Source organism: Epinephelus moara, chromosome 1 (assembly GCF_006386435.1).
Source record: "Epinephelus moara isolate mb chromosome 1, YSFRI_EMoa_1.0, whole genome shotgun sequence".
Lineage (NCBI taxonomy): Eukaryota > Metazoa > Chordata > Actinopteri > Perciformes > Serranidae > Epinephelus > Epinephelus moara.
Genome location: NC_065506.1, coordinates 14912878 through 14933940, shown reverse-complemented (window position 1 = coordinate 14933940; position 21063 = coordinate 14912878). Strand labels below are relative to the sequence as shown.

At 41.3% G+C, this 21063-nt stretch overlaps 1 protein-coding gene across 2 annotated transcripts in view; it reads right to left on the bottom strand.

Annotated features, from left to right (window-relative positions):
• The window catches only part of LOC126390101 (transcription initiation factor TFIID subunit 4-like), a 97070-nt gene that overhangs the window by 27418 nt on the left and 48589 nt on the right, over positions 1–21063 (bottom strand). For both annotated transcript variants that reach the window (XM_050044233.1, XM_050044242.1), the window contains 2 exons: positions 18724–18780; positions 3298–3420 (listed from right to left, as the gene is read on the bottom strand). In XM_050044233.1, coding sequence (XP_049900190.1) covers positions 3298–3420; positions 18724–18780 — 180 coding nt within the window. The remainder of the gene's footprint in view (positions 1–3297; positions 3421–18723; positions 18781–21063) is intronic.

Below are 21063 nucleotides of genomic sequence, written 5' to 3'. Positions count from 1 at the left end.
TTATGCACTTTTCCCTACTATTTTCTGAAATTTTTGTTGTCTATGCTGATCTCTATTGTTGCTTCTCCATATTGTATTGGGGTGTTTAAATTGCAGTATATTACTATTTCCCCCCAGTATATCCATTGCCCTAAACCCATGTCTATTCTTCTGCTCAACCAATAACCAATATTGAATCTATTTACCATTGTTGCTGGAGTACAGAGAAAAAACCCCCCATTATCGTTTAGTTACAGTCATGATTTTTATCCTCTCTCATGTTCACCTCAGTTAACACTAGAGCGTATAAAACCAAACCGTCTGTGTTTTTTATATGACAACTGAATAGCCAGCCAGCAAGAGAAGACTGTGAGAGAGGTTAGGGTCAGACTCCCTCAAGGATTTTATTTGTAAATCCAATTTCCATTTTTACATCTTCTTACACATTCTGACATCTTGACTTCATTTCAAATATATTACATAACTTGAAAGAATTAAGCACTTACATTATGTGTTCAACTCTGAGACATTTAGCCTGTTTTTTCTCTGCACTATAAAAACTTGATCAAGTGACGAAATATAATTTGGGTTTGTTTAAAGGATTTTTGTATGTAAATTTACAATAACTTGAGAAAGCATTTAACCCTATGGGCCCGAACGACGCATAGTGCGTCCAAATTCACACCTGTTCTTCTCTATCGATTTTCTCCGTGACCGTCGTAGCGAGAAGCCACGCATATCACGTGAAACAGCTGAACCATAGCTTTCTGACAAGACCAAGCACTTGTCGGTAGTCCAATGTTTTCACAGCGAAAAAAAAAGATAAAGTTACATTAAAATTATGTATAACAGAGCTTTCATACAGCTTTGCACACACATTACTCTTGGATGGATTACTCGTGAATGCAGGCTTGCACAGAAATGCCACGCATATGACTTGAAAGTGCAGGAGCAGAGCTTTCCAGTGATACCACACACATCATTGTGCTGTCATCCCATCACGCTATAAATACAGATCAATTGTCTACAAAATGAAAACCTGACGAATTTCTTTACAATCCATTATACAGATCTTGTTATCAGTCACTTCATATAGTGAGGAATATCGTATCTTACCACGTCTTAGGCTTGCGTGTGTTTCTCCCTGTCTATCCACATTTGTAGTCCGGCTTTCAAGATGCAAATATCTCCATATTGTCCAGTTGACACTCCATCAAACTTTGTATGACAAGACCAGCCACTTCACCTTTGCGCATCCAGAAAACTGAGGCCTAATTATGCATGCATGACAGGGCAGTAGTCACCATTTACATTGAGATGTAAGAACTTAGTCACACGGATTTGTTTATATCATTAATATAAAAATTAATATAAAATCCATCAGGATTCCATATCAACTAATGTCCCCTTCAGTGTAATCTGAAAATCTTTGCTACTGCTTTCCATGACTTTTTTTATTTTTTTTTTATTTTTTTTTTACCTTTTGCCCATAGAGCTTAAGGTGTATTTCACTTAACTGCCATTAAGACAAAGCCAAGCTGGCTGCACTGAGACACTAAAATTTTTGTAGAATCAGGTAAACATGAAACGAGATGTGCTGATGAAACACTCATAAATAAGAATTTATGATAATAGCTTTTTGGTAGATGTATAAAACAAGGCAGAAAACAAGAGTAGGTAAGCAAGAGTGCAAACATAGTATACTAGTTTATTTATACTAAATTATCAGGGAGCAGCTGAGAACAATCATAGACGGTACAAAATAATGGACGATGCCACTGTGACATCAACCATTGGTTTGTGGACTCCTGTTTTGAAGCCCTGAGTTTGACATTTTGTCTGTCTCCATCTTGGATTTTTGGAGCCAGAAGTGAACATATTTGGACGACAGGGTGGAAATAACCTTAAAGCTAGCTGTTAGCTTGATTGGAACAAATCACTCACAGTTGGATAACTGTGATAGTGCTAATGCTAATTTTCACTAACAAAAAATAGGCTTAAAATCATTAAAACAAAATGACGTACTGGAAAAACTAAACATCTGATTCCTTAGTGGGTCTTTTAGTACAACCACACCCTAGGTGGTTGGCTTGAAGACTTTTTTTAGGTGACCAAAACAATACAATTCACTATGGCCTGACAACACACTGAAATAGTAACACCTATGACTATGCCTATACTCTGGGTGAATCTGGGGTTACACCATGGTTCCGTTAACTAACCAACATGGTCGCCATGGTAGTGACTTGTCAATGATTGGCACCCAAGCTGTCACTCAAAGCAGCTATGCCCTGGATTATCCATAACTTCAAGCCTTAATAAAATATACAGGTTATACAGTTATATAAAAATTCACCTCCTGTACAGTTGGGAAAATAAGCTACAGAGACCAAAACCAAGCTTTGTAACAGGTCGTAAACATGTTTATTTCTGCTGTAAAGCTGGACATTTTGAAATGGGGGGTCTATAAGGATGGATTCATGTCTGGAGCCAGCCTCAAGTGGCCATTAGAGGAACTGCAGTTTTTGGCCATTCCACATTATCTTTATTTTTAAGCCCTGGAGGTTGCCACTTGGGAACAACTAAACAAAAAGGAGATGGTCTGTACAGTGGCCTGCCACCAAATCTAACTGTGGTTTTACCTTACCTCTGACTACAATACCGCAGCCTATTGTAGATTATTCAATAACGTCCTATGAGAAATGAGCATCTGTATAAAGGGACTAATGTACAGCTTAAATCTCCTGACAAAAGCACAGTAATTAGATCCAGAAAAATATCCTGCATTAAAACAAAAGCTTCTAACAAATTTACAACCTTCAACATTCCAGCAGCTGGAAATGGAAACCACTGCTTTACCTGCAGTGATGGATTTCTATTTCTTATTCACTGTCTTAGAGATAGATATTCAATGACTCATTTTTTGCATATCTAGCAACCCTCTATGTTTGAACTTACTACAGTCAGGGATGACAGGGCCATGAAAATTACCATCGAAAGCTGTCTACACAAAAAATACACTGTAAGAAAAAAAAAAACCTTGGAAAATACATTATCTCAGGTTACAGTATCCTTTTTAGAAAGCCCAGTTGGAAGCAGTAGGGTGGAAAGGCAGCTGAGTCAAAGTCAGATAAAGTGAAGATAAAGCCAATATGTCATCATCATAAATGCACTTCAGAAAAACTTTCTGAAAGATTACCACAAACGTTACCTTACTGATGAAAATGGTGCTGTTGAAGGTAGGTATCAAGTCAACACTAGCAACTGGATAAGGACAAAAATTTGACAATATCGCCATTAAGTAGGTCTCGTTCTTACCTCGGTCCCTGATGGGGTGGCCCCTGGTGAGTCCACTTTACGTTTTTTGCGGGGTCCGATGGCGGCTAGTGCTGTAAGGTTGGCATCTCGCTGCCTCATCTGTGCCAGTTCCTGTTGTTGCATCTGGTGAAGACAACAGAAATATTAGAACATAACCTCTACATTATATGTGGTGTAGTGTTGCCCCAGTATCACATGCATTTGCTTGAGGTAGAAAGTACGTCATGCACCAAGTGTCAATACACACCACTGATCCAAGTGCCAACCTGACAACTTCAGTCTCTAAATAAGTGAATTTCAATATTTACAACCTTTGATCAATCTGATCATGTGAGACATGAGAAGGATTAAATGCAATAGTTAAAATACAGGAAAGGAGAAAGATATTCCTCTATTACTTTCTATCACTCTGTGTATTGTGTAAGCTTTCCAGAGCCAAACAAAATGGAAGCTTGTTGTCAGCCATTAACAGAGCTCCTGTCAAAGATCGAGAGAGAGTGTGTGTATGTGTGTGTGTGTGCAGTCACATGGTCCCATTGTGATTTTTGCAGTTTGTGATATATACGGGGGAGGTTGTGGGGAGGCACTGCCCAAGGTAATGTCATGTCTAGCCACAGGGCTGAGGGGGGAACCCAGCATCGCTGGGAGCTGCCCTTTCTATTGGGTGGATGTGTGAGGGCCTGGGGCCATGGCACAGAGGGTGTCAGCACTCCAACATGCAAACACATTATACACACATACACACATACACATACACACACACACACACACACACACACACACACGTGCCTATCAATCTTGGCCACAGCACAGGGAATGCCTACCCACCAGCTTGCCTGCGTGCCTGCCCGCTGGGGGGAGAGAGGCCTGGGTTGAAGCGAACAGGGACAATCAATGTGCTCTTTCATGTCTTTCATGTTCTTTTATGTTATCTCTCAGCATGTGTGCGCTGGGCACTGGTGTTTGTGTGAGGCACGTATGTTGTCTGATCGGGGGAAAATTTCATGTTACTTTCAGATGGCGCTCTGTAAAAGGTTGCTTTGGTGTATAAAGTCTGATCTAAAATGTGCATGCAGTTGCCTCTGATTTTTTCCTAAAACCCCCCTGGCAAGGCATGCCCTTTAGGGTGTTGCCACTTCACATTTAGCACGGCGGAACTGTTGAAAGATTCAAACACGCTGACAACACAAAGTAGGGGAAATAATAGCAGTAGTAGCAACCAGCTGAATATCTAAACCACATTTATTTGTCGAATTTTAAATGTATACGTTGTAGTTAAAACAAATACTAATTAGTGGCAACAGAACAGACGAGTCCATGAAGTGATATGAGGCAGTGTTGAGTCGGGAATCAGGCTCTCAACACTATGTAAATGAAGGCAGAGGGTATAACGGAGCCAGAAACTGCGTATCGTGGCTGGATGTGGGTGGAGATGATTATTGCCCCTGTCCACATGGCAAATGTAGCATTAATGTTATCAATGCTAACCCTATTAGGCTGTGCCACAAACAACACACAAATCTCTCCAGGCCTGACCTTAAAGAATCCTGCTGCAAAGTGAGTGGGGAGAGAGCGATACAGAGATAGAGATAGAGATAGAGATAGAGAGATAGCGAGAGAGAGCGAGAGAGAGAGAGAGAGTGAGTGAGAGAGAGAAAGAGAGAGAGAGAGAGAGAGAGAGAGAGAGAGAGAGAGAGAGAGGGAGAGGGAGAGAAAGAGAGAGGTCCGCTATCTCACTGATGGCACCAGGATGCCGGCATCTCTGCCTGGCAGTTGGCACCAGGCATGGGCTCCCAGCGCCCACAGCAACTGCCTGCATTTTCAGATTTATGACTGTATGATAAATGAAGACTTCATTTTACCATCTGCAACCCTCCAGTCTGCGTTTCCCGTCAGTAAAACGGCCGCCATGACACTAGGAGACTGATTTCTGATTTCAATCTGGTGCCACTATGCCGAGTCTACCTTCCTATAATGACTGCCAACTGATACAAGCCAGATTTGGGCCAGGCTTTGATATATTTGTTTCGCTTTAGGAGCTGTTTCGATTACCATTTAATTCAAACATTTACATAAAAGTATGGTCATTAAGACACACACAGGTGGACACATGCTATGAGGTAGTAGCCGTGGCTATAAAGGAATGTGGATACATGTTTCCTCCAATACAATTGCTCCATGCTACTGCAAGTGTTTTCGATACGTAGCCTTCACTACTACATGAGGCTACGTGTTAACATCAGGGAAACGTGTAATTTTGGTTAATGATGTTGTTAATTTCTCCTCCTCGATTCCGGATCAGATTCCTGATGGAACATGTCTGGTTGACTTTAGAAGCTTTTATTGGTGATTGTTAACAGGAGGATCTGCTGCTATACCGAGTCGTTATTGGTTACAAGTACATTGCTACATGTAGCTACATGCTAACGTCAGGGAAACATGTAATCTTGTTTTGCCGATGTTGTTAATTTTGCCCAAATGATGGGGCAGAGATGCCTAGATGCAAAAGACCCGGAAACGCTGACCAATCACAGCAGACTGCTTTTTCGGGAGGAGGCTTAAAGATACAGGTGGTTAACGGAGCATTTCAGATAGCGGGTGAATACAGGTGTTCTAGCACAAACAGTATGAGGAAAATAAAATGCTTTTTGACTATAAAAGTACATAAATATGTTCTAGTAGAAATCTTAAATACAAGTATAGACCTGAAAATTAAAAATAATAGGTCCTCCTTGTATATGATTTCAGAGTTTTGATAAGAAAATCAAAACTGTGATATACAAGTACAAGAACCTCTCTCTACCTTCTAGATGACCATGTTGGCAATGTTAAAACACAGTTACAATCAGTGCCAAAAACTGCAAAGGTCACCACAGAGATTTATCCCAGACTGGAAGAATAACCAACTGGCAGGGTGCATACATTTGCCAGGTCCGATCAATGGTACAGCATTAATATCTGCTGTTCCAGAGTCACTTAAATACCAGTGCTTCCAGTCTGCTCGTGTGCCCTTTTAAAGCAGGGAACTAGAACTTGTAAAGTCAAATTATTAGAAAAGGTCGCAAGATGTAGAACATTGTCAAGATGCACAACAGAATCAATCTGCAGTTTTGTTAGAAAGATGTTTCAGTCCTGATGCAAAAATGTCAGATGATGAAGTTGTGCTCAGTGTGGGGAAACTGGAAATATGTACACTTCTGGGGAAACACTTGTCGCAGTTGCACACAGCTCCTTTACAGATTTTGGGTGCCCTGCTAAGTGCGTATCAGTTAACACTATGATGGTGCAATATGTAAGTGCAAACACTGAAGCTCAGAATTTGATATTAATCAGATCAGGGTCTGTTTTCATCAAGGCTCTCAGAGTCACTCCTAATCTGCGCTGAAAATTTGATTACAGCTAAAAATACACTGTTTGATTAACACACACTCTGCAAGAAGTAGACGCTCTCCTTTGAGGATGAATGACATCACCCAATGTTTAATGCCAGTAAAAAAATAAAAATGAAAATAAAAAGACCCACAAAGCACTATCAAAATATCTTTTTTTAAAGTATGAATCTGAATTAAATATGCTTGATATGCTTGAAAAATCCAGATCAAAGCACATGTATTCATCAGATTAATCGTGCCATGGAGTTAAGTCCTGAAAGATTCTTCCAAAATCATATCTAAATAAGACTAAGACCTCTAGTTTGAGGGCAGTGGATGTTGTCATCACTGGATCAGTGAAAATGGATGGTTTGCAAGTTTAATACGCAGTTGCTGAATCAGCACAGCTGGTGATAACAAACTAAAAGGTTGGGCTTGGGCTAAGTAAACTAAACGTTGAATTACGTTTTACAACATTAGTGATGTTTTCATTACTACTACTACTCCAACCAGCTTGTCCATGATGTTGCATTGTTGCAATCACAACATATAACACAAATTCAACCAATCCCCTTGAATTCTGCGTGACCTACCAATTTTGTGTTTCAACAATCATAGCAGTCCTCTGAATAACGTCACCAGGCTCACTTTCTTCTGTGAAGACGCACACGTGCGACATGAATGTTTTACATTCACCAGCAAAAATGACTGCTTAAGACTGTGCAAGGCAGTTCCCTGATGCTCTGCACAAAAGCGTGGGTAAACTCGTTTGCATTATGTGCAATGTTGCCGTGGAACACAGAATGACATTGGGTGACACCACCCAGAGAATGGCTGAAATGCCTGGACAACAGACAAGACATATCACCAAGACAAAGGCTGTTGTACCTAGATCTATTGTATGTGCTAGAAGAATCAAGGTGAGTTAAATATGAATGGTTAGTGGTCATTTTTTAGAAAAGCTACTGTGAAATTAGGCATTTTAGGCTGCAGCAATCCCCCCCCAAAAAAGCCTGTGAAATCCTGGAGGGACTGTTCTACTCCTAATAATAATAACTGATAGTTTGGATGAAATCGTGATTTGATTGTATAGTAGCCTACGACACATCAGACTGTATTTTTTGGTTTTATTGCCATTCACATTATAACAGATACTTTAAACTGAAAAAAACATGCATGAATTGGACCACAAGTAACTGAAAATGATCGCATCCATTTGGCTATCTTTCTACTGCTCTTTTAGTTATCTGTCTCTCAGATCTTGAATTTTTACGAGTATAACTTTGAGCTCTGCACCCTAAATCAATTGGTGAAAATGTCCATCTGTACACAAAAGAATGAAAAGTATGTTCACTTATGATGCAAAAATGTCCAAAAGATGGCAAAAACCTTAGAGTGGTCTGATACGCTTGGAGTAAAAGGGAAGATGAGCTGCAGGAGCCATGATGGCCAACCTGCCGTTCTCCACCTCTGCTGTTTTTAACAAAGGCTTTTCACTCCATCCTCCCTCCCTCCCTTCTTTCCTCCCGCCTCCTGGCCTGAGGGGCTGCTCGCGGCCCCCCAGACGCTTACAGACAGATGTCCTTGGTAGAGCAGAACACGCTCTGCTTGACGTCACAAGCAGCTACGGGGCTGTGAAGGAAGCTACGGGGCTCTCTGCCCTGCAAAGACCACAGCATAAAAGCCAGACCATGGGTTTTGAGTTGGTCTGTCTCTTCCCCCCTCTCCCCCTAGAAAGCTCTGGTCCAACAGCACACAGCAGGGAGCCTCTCAGTATATAGACATAACATATGCCACTTTTATGTGAATGCTTTTTTTCCCCCCAAAGAGATTTGGTAGAGTGCATACATTTAAAACAAGGCTTCAGCTTCAATCAAATCTCTTATCATGGCCCTAACCATTGCGCTGTTATCGGTCCATCTACAACATAAAAGTGAAAGTGTTTATTGGAGTTTGTTGACAAAAATGAAGCTGCATCTACATCAAGTCATACATTAAATATGATTTTAGTATGTGGTAGAAAACCTGGATATTATCAATGTTATGGGGAGGCTCCTCAAGAGACATATTGTATACAAAGTACTAGAAGGTGCAGTGAATGCACTAAAGATGGTTACTGGATAAGTAAACCTTGCACTTCCTGCATTTTAACCAACCGAGTATATATTTGTATAATGGTGTGGAGATAGCTATTAATTAAATACAATGACATAATGCAATGTACTGTAAATGTATACTGTAAATGTACTGTATGAAAATGCTGAGACCAAAAACTTTGCATCTGCAAACAAAACAGTCTCATTAAATAATAGCTGTATTGAGATTTTAGTTTGATACACAGCAAACTATTCAAATGAACTCTGCTGGTATGGTTTATATACACACTAGCACAGTGTTAAAATAACACCAATAATAATGATATTCAGTGTCAGTAACAGTCACTCTATTCAAAACCTCAAATGTGAAAGATAAAAATCAGAGGCTTGACGAACAACCAGAAACCTTGAAAGGTTTGTCTGCTGTCAGGTATATAAGAGTCATTTGAGCAGGACAGACAGTTTTAGTGCCACTGGACATTGGCATCCCAACAGCTCCCCATAAGTCAGCATCAATGTCAAGGGACAGTCAAAACTGTTTCTGTTACCTACAGTAAAGTATGTTCATCTTGGTTGGTCCTGGTGGCTTAACGGTGTAAGACTCGTGTGATCACAGCAACAATGGTGTGAGTCCAACCCGCTACTTTATGGCATGTTGTCTTCTCTCATTTGCTATCACCTCTTGAGCAAATAAAGACAAAATTCTGCCCATTTTCAAACCGTGCACCTTCTCATATCTAAAACATATATTTTGGCAGTATGCAGATTGGTTGCGAGGACATGAGCAGATAAACAAATGTACGTCATGCAGGACCTTGAGCTATGCAAATGGACACAGAAATATTTTTATGATTTAAACCATTTTAAATGTATGTATGAATAAAACCAAAACCTGAAGTAGTAACTCTTTGGGAATGATTAATATCTTATTAGTTTTAGCCAAGATAGAGGCATGGTACTCGTAATGGCAATGTTGGTCTGTTCAGACTTTGGTCCAGACTAAAATATCTCAACAACTGTTCAATAGTTTGCCATGAATTTTGCACTGTTATTCATGGTACCCAGAGGATGAACCTCACATACCCTGGTGATGTCCTGATTTTCCTTTAATGCCACAGTAAGGTTCACATTTAGGATTTTGAGTGAAATGTCTCAAGTCCAGTCAATCAAACTTCTCTTGAAAACTATTAAGATAAGATAAGATAAGATAAGATAAGATAAGATAAGATAAGATTGGATTGTCATGAAATTTGGTACACAGACAGTCATGTTCCCCTCAGGATGCACTGTATTTAATAACTTTGATGACAACAGACTTGTCAGGCAGCACCATCACCAGGTCAAAATTTCAGTTTGTCCTACACCAGTCACCCTCAGCTGTATTTTATGTTTAGTGCTAATTATCAAATGTCAGCATGCTAACATGCTAAACTAAGATGGTGAACATTTTAAACATTTTACTTGCTTGACATCAGCTATACTTATTTTCATATTAATTGCTCTTTATTCACTGTTTACCGACATAGGCCTTGACACAAAACACAAAAACTAAAAAAATGTCTGCACATTGGTTATTACTGGTTGTAACTGCACAAAAAACACTGGTTCATCTAAAAAAAGTTGTTAGTTTGTGTTTTAGCACGAGTTCAGATCTGTGTGTACAATTTTTTCATGAATGAGGCCCAGTGGACTTTGTTGGGTGAAAGCAAAGATATTTCTTTTCCCAACTGCAATACTAATTTCAAATGCCCATATCTGAAAAACACCTTTTCTTGCGTGAGCTTCCCACTACATCACATAAGGTTGTGTGGACATTTCACGTATGTGTTTTATGCATGTCTGTAATCCATGGATCTCATTCACCTGACATCCACATGGCCGACATTACGTGAACATCTGGGAGTTGCATCTTGAGGCCTTTCTTCATGTGAAGTGCCTGGCAGTTAGTTTGCTGCAGGGAGAAAGGCCATTTGCAGGAACCAATCAGGTTTCACTACTCCATCTGCACTCAGACACTACAAAGCGTGGAGTTCAGTCCTGACCTGCTAATGTAGGCAAGTCTTTGTGTTATAACTGAATAGAGGCTTGTATGACATCTTCAGCAGAACTCAATAATTACACGTAGCAGTGTTCCTCAATAAAAAATATAGAATACTGTATTAAAATATGAAAATATACAGTATGTGTAATGTGTGCGTGATGTTAAGTGCTGTGCCGTGAGCTGTAATGTCTAGTTGCCTTTACTGTAGGTATGCAATATATACATTAGAGTCATATGCATACATTTAGTGCAGTATGTTGTTTTCATGCCACATGCACCAGTATTGACAATTATCGCAATGATCACTATATTTATCAGACACAGCACTTAAAACAATCTGTGTTTGCATTATTATGGTGACACCAATTACCTTGAATAACAGATAATAAATCAGCTGAGACTTAAAAGAAATCTGTCTTTTTAAACACACATAAATCTCCTTAAATATTCTGGTAAATCTGTTTGTGATTTTATTATTTTACCTATGTAGATTAATTCAAAATACATGCATGAGTTAATAGTCTTGGCTCAGAGTGTTCCATTTCCTCTGAAGCTGAGTATGTCAGAAGTGTTTCCAGGGCCAAGGACCAATTATTCAGAGCCCTCAGTCATCCCTGGAGCTAAGGTCATTATGTGAGTGTCACTATCATGACCCTACGGGTCCTCTTCATCTGCAACTTATTTGCAGGAATTAAACCATGAAGAGGGAGACTGTGTGAAATACATGGATAAATTGAAAGTGTCTAAACCACTCCATGCTTTTCCGTTGGAGTAAGTATTATTTTTATAAATAATAGCATTTGTGCTACACATTTTGCCAAGGAACAGTATTTAATGAAGAAGCCAGAAATCAGTGTTAAGCAGATTCTGACGGCCTTACACCAGAGTGTCGGGGGGAGAGTGGTGATCATTAAAAATACTGCTTATCTAAGGGAAAATTTCTGACTTTAAATGTTCTCTCGCTTTGTCTCATTCTATGCTGGCGTGCTTCGTCTAGCAGTCTTCTCTTTTCCTGTCTCTCTCTTTTTTTTAACATTTAGATTCGCCGCTCGTCACCTTCTATTGATCACGCCTAATTTGCATCCAGGAAAAGATGAGAACTCAGATATTCACACTCCGAGAGAGGACGATCTCAATGATTTATTCATTTCCAAATCAAAAAAAAAAGGAGTGAAAGGTAGATGAGAAGGGGAATCTTCATAGGCAGCAGGCGACTAGCAGGCTCTGAGGCTGGGCTCCTCTTCCCCACACCGCCCCCAGGCACATGGTGTGCAAGTCCTCCTAATTAACAAGGTGAATCATGCTGCCGCTCTCTAATTAGCCAACATGACAATCTAATGGAAACATGCAGGCCGAGCTGGCACACTTAGCATCACCTCACAAAGACCCCCGCTACTGTCCTTCCCATGTGAGTTCCACAAAAATGACACCTCAGATTTTAAATGGAAAGGAAGAGAAAAGGTGGAGCAGAGCGGTTCAGGGAAGTGTGTTTTTAGGAGAGGTCAGAAGGGAGAAGTTAGTTAGTGAGGGTGAGGTGTTTTTTTCCTTCGCTCCCATCCTCTGTGTGCGGTGTTTGTTGCCTAATTGAAACGTGTCCTGCCTCCTGCCTCCCTCTCACTTATATCCCAGGCACAGGAGGCTGGCACCTCGCCACCAGCGTAGCTCAGCATGCCCAATTCCCCTGTCGCTTGAGTCCCAAGGAGTGCTCTGGCGCACAAAGAGAAAAGTGAACCTACAGGCTTGTACAGCGAAGAGACGAGTCGCTATCTCCCTCTGAGGCAAAAAAAAAAAAAAAAAATCTCCTTTTTTTGTTGTTTTCCTTCTCATTACAGCACTTTGTAATATTCGAAAACACACAGGAACACCAAAGGTACTTTTAAAGCCTGCTTCTATTTTTTTCTTGTAACATGTCTTGAGGTGAAGAAGAAAACTGAAGTTGAGACTACCGGCAACAAAGCAACAAATAAAAATAGGGTTACAGTGTACTATTTAGTAGCCCGCACATCTTTAGGATCTGCAAAACAGACCTTTCTTATGTGATAATTTAATTATCCACATCAACCTTGTATGATCTTTACAAAAAAACACTGAAATGTAGTTGAAATTATGTCACATAAAAGGACACCTGCAGTAAATTCATAACCTGGTTTGTGAAAATGAAACAGGTTTAAAAACACATGATCTTTCCACTTGAGCAGAACATGTGCATAATGTTCCTCTACTTAACAATTCCACAAGCTGACCATGAATGCTGCTGCTCTGTTCCTATTAAGGTATTGTATATCTGTGAGGCTGGAAGACAAGAATATAACAACTATGAATTGGGACACACAAAACAGCAGGAATTCTCTTTGAAAGTCAGCACAGACAGGGAGAGAACATGGAGGAGGGTAAGCAGGCTTTTGCCCTGGGGCCTGCCCGGTGGGGGAGAGCGCCTCTTTGAGCAGAGCAGTTTGTGGAGGGCCAGAGGATGAGAGCCTATGAACTCACAGATATAACTGGCCCAATAAAAACTAAGGGGCTGCTATATTGTCCTCTGATACACAAGAGCCTCTCCTCTCTGGAGAAGTGTGAGGCTCTGGCTAACGGGGCTTTCAGTGTGGGTGGATTCCAGTCTCTCCATGACCTGGTCACTTGTGGAGGATGCCAGGTCAATCAAAAAACATGTATGTGCGCATTAAGGCCCGGTGCATACCAGCTGAGCAAAGGGTTATGATTTAAATACGATGCACGACAAAAACAGTTCTCTATTATGTGAGCTGTAAGGCTAAAAATGGTCAGTTTGACCACGGTTGTGCATATGTCACATAAGTCTAATCTGATTCACAGATTCTAACATACATGTTCGTACAGCAAATAAGGATGCATAACTGTGGACTTTTAATTGGAGTCATGCAAGGTTCAAAGTTGAGCTAGGGCGGAATTAATTCAGTAGAGTTCAAGACATTTCAAGCAATGCTGGTACGTCAAAATGGGCAAAATAAATCTCTGAATGCCTGAAGAAGAAAAATAGTTAAGGAAAATAATTCTAACAAAAACCTTTTAGATTCCTACTGGACAGCTCTCGGTTTCCCCTGGAATCACTCTAGAAGTGTCTTGCTTCAAGGGCATGGTAATATAGAAGACTGGAAAAACACCGATAGGTTATGACAGTTGAGTTCTTAACCAACTCATATTAACTATGCTATACAATGGAAATATTAGTGTTCTGAAAGAGCCCTAACAGCAGCTTTCGGACAGATTTTGGCCAGCTGTAGTAGCCAATTTGTCTTCCACCTCTTCCCTCGTCTCTCTTCGCCTGTCCTTGCTCCACTCCTCTTCTCCAGTTCACTCGTTTCCTGTGTCCAGTTGTGCCTGCAGACGCGGTTGCGATGATGAATCTGTGGCTGCAGTGTGTCTGTGTGTCTGACATCGTGATGTATCTCTACTGGCCTTAACTCCCTCTCTATCTCTCTCTCTGCACCCCCCCCCCCACCAAGTCTCCTTTTCTCTCCATCCCTTTGTCTCTGTCTCTCTGTCTCCTTCCCTCTCTCCCTCTCTCATTCTCTCACTCTCAGCGATTAGGCATTGCCTGGCCTCCCGCCTCAGTGATGGAACAGACAGAACACACAGACCCACCAATACCACCACCACCACCACCACCACCACCAACAACAAACAGGAGCTGAGCTCCACGATTTGCCCATTGATTTTCACTGGGGGCATTTTTGAAATAGCCCATCTGACCTTTCGGCCAAATGGTAGTGAATGGAGGAAACAGGGGCGCTAGACCGCTCTGCCTCTCTCTCACGCAAAAAACCTCTGCCAGCGTCTCTCTGAACAGCTTGGTCTGCTGGCGATGAGGTTTAGGGTTAAGTTGCTGTTGCAAACACAGAAACACAAATAGAGCCATAGATACATACATAAATATACAAGACTAAAATCCTAAAGCCCTGCTAGTGACACCTAGAGCCTAAAATGTTCATTACCCCTCAATACAAAGCTACTGGACATAAAACTCTGTGGTGTTTTGGGGTCTAAAATCACCATCAAGTTTCTCAGACCAGGTCTAAAAGACAGACTATGGAAATCAAAGGTTTTATCCTCTTGGGATCATAAATCTACTCTGTAAACTTCATGGCAAATTCATTTGCCTGTAGTATTATGAGTTTTGTTGTGTCTAAAGACTTTGAATGAGGGTGGCATAAGCAGAAAGCTAATGGATTTTCCACAATATAAAGGTTTCATCTGCTGGGGAGCATGAATGTGCCCCGTTAATGTCACTGCAAATCTACCTCTTTGATTCTGATAGTTCTTTTTTACAAGTAAATATTTGGGCCTGATAGCTGCACTAAAAGAAAGAACAAGGGATGACAAAAAAGGAGGTAGAGCAGGTCGTCCACTTATCAGAAGATCAGTGGTTCAATCCCTGGCTCCTCCAGTCTGCATGGGTGTCTGAGTGCGTATGAATGTTTAAAACTGATTGGCAGGGAGCACCCTATATGGTAGCCTCGGCCACCAGTGTGTGCTTCTGTGTGTGTATGGGTGAATGTGACTCCGTAGAGTAAAAGCACTTTTATTGGTCAGAAGTATAGAGAGGCGCTATACAAGTACGAGTCCATTTACCATCTTCTGGGGAATATGAACACCGAATTCATGGCAATCTGGCCAGTAGTGGTCAGAAAAGGCGGTGGATCCCATGGGTATATTGAATCAGAGTTCCACCAAACAACAAATTTTAGATTGTGAGGTAACAAGTGATCTAGTCTAAACTTTATTTTTTGTGTGTGTGTGTGTGTGTGTGTGTTTTTTTTTCTTTCTTAAATTAACCCGCCCTTACTGTAGGGCTGGGTATCGGTACTTGATCCCATTATGGTATTGACCAAAATAAGCTAGTGGCAAGTACAATCGAAACTTTGCCAGTCAAATGGTATTTGCATTTGATCCTGTTCACAGCTAATGTGGCCCACTGCTGTAGCAGCTACAGTCCAAGCAATCTGCGGTGTGGTGGATTCAAGCGCCACATATTTGAGAGTTGGAACTTTAGCATGTTGAGATGTCACCAAAACGTTAAAAAATTAGGCTATACTACACGCCTATGGTGTCTAGTGTTATTATACACAGCTGAATGCTTCCATTCACATGATGGGTATTGAATGAAGAATTCAAAAAAAGCTAACTAATGAAGTACTCTACTGTTATCGGCCTCACTGTAAAGGTACTGGTATTGGTACTGGTATCATTATTTTCAAATGATATCCAGCCCTTCCTTATTGTCAACATATTAACATTTATGGACTGTGAAAGGGTAACAACTAATAATTCTGTTATGCTGTCTGGCTAAAAGAGAGACTAAGAACATTGCTAGTGAGTTAACTGAAACCATTTAAGCACTTATTATGTGGCCTGTGTGCATCTACAGGGTGTAAGTGATATCACTTCATCAGACAAATTTATTATTTCACCTGTTAAAACCTGAGTACGACAACGGATCATGGACACACATCTGACAAGAGATCCCCACTGTTGCTCTTCTTGAGGTTTCTCCCTTTAATGTGGAGTTTTTCCTTCCTTTAAATCGAAGGTCTACAGATGGAGATTTTGCAAGTTGTGCAGACTGCAAAGCCCTTTGAGGCAATTCTGTGATTTTGGGATATGTAAATGAAATTGACTTGACTTGACTGGACATTAAAACTGAGAGTGACCTTTCAGACCACTCATTTGTTGGTCATGGATTAAAACCTGGTGGTTGGACTACACTCAGGCCTGCAACAGTAGTTTCACAACACACTACACCTGCTTTTTTAATAACAAATCATGTGCCAGTTCAGTTTACCTGCCAACACTTGGTTCAAGTATATAACACGCTGTAATTCCATCTCTCCAAAATGATGACAGTTTGGTGGTGGTGGTGGTTGGTTTGGGTGTGTGTGTGTGTGTATGCGTGATCAGGGAGAGGGGCTTTAAGAGAGGATGGCTCCTCTGCCCGTTGTCGCCTGGAAGAGTAGCACGGGCTCATTATCCTGATGAAATTTGCACAGATGTGTGAGCTGCCGACAGACTCTGCAGTGACACAAACAGCCAGCTCAGGTGATGAAAACCGGAGAGGCACGGGGACTGAGAAACGAGGACCATTAAGCAAAAAAGAAAGAGGTGAGGGAGGCTGGGAGAGGGGTGGTGTTGTGTGTGCCTGTTGGGGGGGTTCAGTTGGGGGGGCATCCGGAATCCTCCTCGTCTCTATCTTGCGGGAGAAAGCATTACATAAAGTAACAATTTCCAAACCACCTTCTTAAAATTCCACATGAAAATGAAAATGTGCATACGTGCACACGGCGTCTCCTCACGAGGCGCTAATCTGGCCGTATCCAGATGACGAGCGGACTGCCACTTAACAGGGAGGAGATCCACTTTGATCACATGGCCCCTGGGGCAAACCTATCGCGCTGCCTATTACGCTGCTTCATTTGCATATGTGGGGCTTATGGGTAGGCTGAGATGTAGTGTGAATGTTCTAAACTGCAGCAGGGCTCTCTGTTGCTAGAAAGAAATGTCCGGGAGAGATGAAGAGAAAAGACAGAGCACTGCCAGTAGCCAGAGGTAAGAGAAGTCCACTTGTCACTTCAAGGTCACAAGTTCAACACAACACACTGGCTAAGAAAATCCTAAAAATTAAATACTTCAAAAAACAATACTGAGTTGCCCTTGAGCAGGGCATTTATAGCTACCCCTAAATGTAAATGGCTGAGTGGCCAACATTAAAAGACAGCGACTGCACTGAGATGTCAGGTGGAAAATTGTAGAACTGTGCAAGTACAAATTTGGGTGTTAGTGAGAAAAGTGCATACGTGCTCAGTAAACTTTACTCGGATGAATAAAAGGCTTTTTGAAAAGAGCAACTTAGAAGAAACCACGTCTGCTGCTTAGGTTCTACATCAACAACAACAACAGGTGAGTGCTGCTTGTTTTATCCTCTTGCCTGCATGCTCAGACTACTCTATGGAAGCTCAAGACAACCCTCTTGATCCTTGTTAGCACACCAAGGACTGAAAGCACCCAGTGAAGTTATTCTGGAGTAAACAAAGTCAAAAACAAATGCAAACTTCCGCTGCGACAGAACTATTGCGTTTGCGTAAACAACATTAACCAACCACTGAAAGAAGAGTGGTCTACTTTCCGGGGTCCACTGGGAATTTTACGATATACAAAACCTGCACTTAAAATAAAGAGGATATAACAGCGTACTGCCAACAAAAGTGCACTACATCAGTAAAACATTCTCAATTTGCAACCGTACGTGTTGTGCTGTGGCATATTACTTGAAGAAGGAAATAACTCTTTATTCCTTTGTAGTAGTTAAAGTTAATGTAGAGCATGAATTGGTATAAAACCTCATCCACCATTCACTTGCTTTTCTTTTTATGCTCTTACCGAAAAACTGATGCAATTTGACATGGAATGGACATGGAAAAAAAGGTTTCTTTGCTCACTTTTAACTCATAATGTCGAAAGCAGGTTGAGAAGCAAACAACACAACAAAATGGAATTAATAAATTAAATAATAAGAGGACTGAGATGAGAAAATGCAGAATAAACCTACAAAGGCTACTACAGTTACCAATGTATATCCTTCCCCTGATAGCCCATTGACCAAAAAAGGCAGAGCTCAATGAAATGCAGTTAGTCAAAATTCAAAGCAGTGCAAGATGAAGCGGCTGAAATAGACGAAGAAGAGAAATAGAAGGGGGGGGTGGAGGAAGTGGAGGGTGTCTTTGGTGCGCAGAAAATCATTTTCCACACATGGGCATCAATCGGCGCGAATAATTCCTCAAACTTTTTTTAAGTCCGACTTTAAATGGCATTACATATGTAGTGAGGCATGAAAAATTAATACGCTGGAGTCGGGGAAATGTCAAGGGTAATGATCTCCGCAGCAGCTTACCTCCTTAGCTTTCTGTTTCAGTCGAGCTTGCTCTGGGTCCTCTTGCCTGGAGCGACTCTGTGGAGCAAAGGGGGGGAAAAACACAGGTTAACAGCTGGTTTAAGGAGCCCACGCCCCCCCCTCACTACTCATCTGTTGCTGCTGCAGCAAAAATAGTGCAAAATGGGAACAGGATACAGAGGTGTCAAGGACATCGTATTTGAATTCAGAGAAGTGCAATGGAGCGCCCCCCGGGGGGTGGTGGCCTTTAAACCCGCTCCAAATCCAGCCCTAAATAAGCCGCTGGAGGGGGATTCTAATCAAAAGAGGTTATTAAAAATTCTGCAGGAGCCAGCACACACACACACACACACACACACACACACACACACAGAGTCTCTCTCACACACACACACACACACACACACACACACACACACACAGGGCAAAGGATGTTGGTGAGTATCAGTGGCTGTGTGTGTGTCACTGTGAGCCAGTGTGGCTATCCGTTGCTGTGTGTGTGTGTGTGTGTGTGTGTGTGTGTGTGTGTGTGTGTGTGTGTGTCCCTGGCGTAACAACACAGCACTTCTATTTTAATCAGCAGCCAAGATCTGGGTGAATGTACTTGTCCCTGGGAATCCTTCACCACACAGCCAAATGTACATGTACGGCTGACCACTGCAGGCAATACGGGCAGATTATGGTTCTACACACTAACTGAGTGTTGTTACTGCTACACTGGATATAATCTGTGTGGTTTTATATTTGCAGGATTTGCCAAAATTAGGTCAGACCCAAGAAAAACCATTTACATTTTTGTGCAAACATATCTGTCTCTTATTGTCCAATATGTCTTTTGGCAAATAGTGTCAAAAGGTTTATCATGTCAGCAAGTGTCAAGGATAAAAGAGTAAAACGTCCCTTGACACACTCTATAGATCATAGAGCATTAATATCTATTTTGGTTTTATACTTAATTTCTCCTTCTAATACTGAATCAATCAGAGTAAGAGCTGGGCCTTCCTCCAACACCCCTACCTCCCCCTCCTCTCCTCATCCTCTCTACCTTATGGTTGGAGAGCTACTTCTCATAACCTTCCTGCTAATTGGCTTTAAATATATCAGGCGGTTCACGTACTGGTCGGTATCTCAACTAAGACTAATGTGTTTGGCCTGCGGTCAGCCTGAGCATCCCTCAAGACTTGAGTCATATTCTAAATGGACAGTGTAGAGGAGGGCAGGGCTTGTTGTGAAGGAAGGAGGAGAGAAGACGGGAGTGGGGGGGATTATTTTAGCGGGTTTCTTATTCAAGAGGTCAAATTAGCGGGCACTCGAGCAGGAGTGAGGCGGGTAAGCGGGGAGGTGGGTGGCGGAGAGGCAGAGGAGTGGGAGGGGTCAGTACAGATGGACTGTTTACAAAGGGCAGCGGTGCCACTGGCATGCTTTACATCTCCTCTGTCAGCTGCCCTGGTTTTCCCACTTACAGGAGAGAGCGGAGGGGAGAAGGGGAGAAGAGGACTGTGGAGTAGATGCTGACAAGCTCTGTTGGCTGAGTGGAATGTACTGTACTTAAATAATAAAGCAAAAACTCTACACCAATACAGTGTCCTGCAGTATATAATCAATCTGTGATGTTGATCATATTCCAGGAGTTATTTTGTGATGAATTTTCTTTTCCACCTCGACAAGTTTTGTCTACTTTTACTTTGCTGGTTGTCTTTCTATCGTTGCCCAGATGATTTCTGAAAAACCCCAGAGGGTTGTACTTGTTTTTATTTAGCTGTGGGTTGTATGTGGAAAGAGTAAAGTTAACTTGTTAGTGAATATTCTGTCAATATATTCTCCCAAATATTAAGTCCAGTGGGTGAAACTTTTATTCCTATCACTGCTCTTGCAGTAATCTCTGAAACATTTATTTATCTATGTGTTTTTTTTTTCTCATGTGCTTTACAGATGACTGACAGTGAAAGACATTATTATCCACCAAACAGCCAATAATCAATATCAAGCTTCACTTTATGTCTGTTTTTAAAATATGAGGCTAGTAGTGTTGTATGTAGAGAAAAAATGAGACGAGCCACTTACACAATATGTCTTCTGGCTGTATAACATTATGAAGTTTTCAGGTTTATGATGTATTCAGTGATGGATTCATCCTTGTATAACGGTCTAAACTGGAGAACACAAAAAAAGCCTCTTTTTTTGTCTTTTTATAGCTTTTTTCAAGAACTAATGCCAAAACATGACATTTATGGTTTGATGGTTATCACTGTGAGTAAGAAAGACTCACCTTTTCACAGTGTGTAAGTGTTTTAGGATGGATTTTCCCTGTTTCCTTTAAATCAGCCTGTCACATAGACT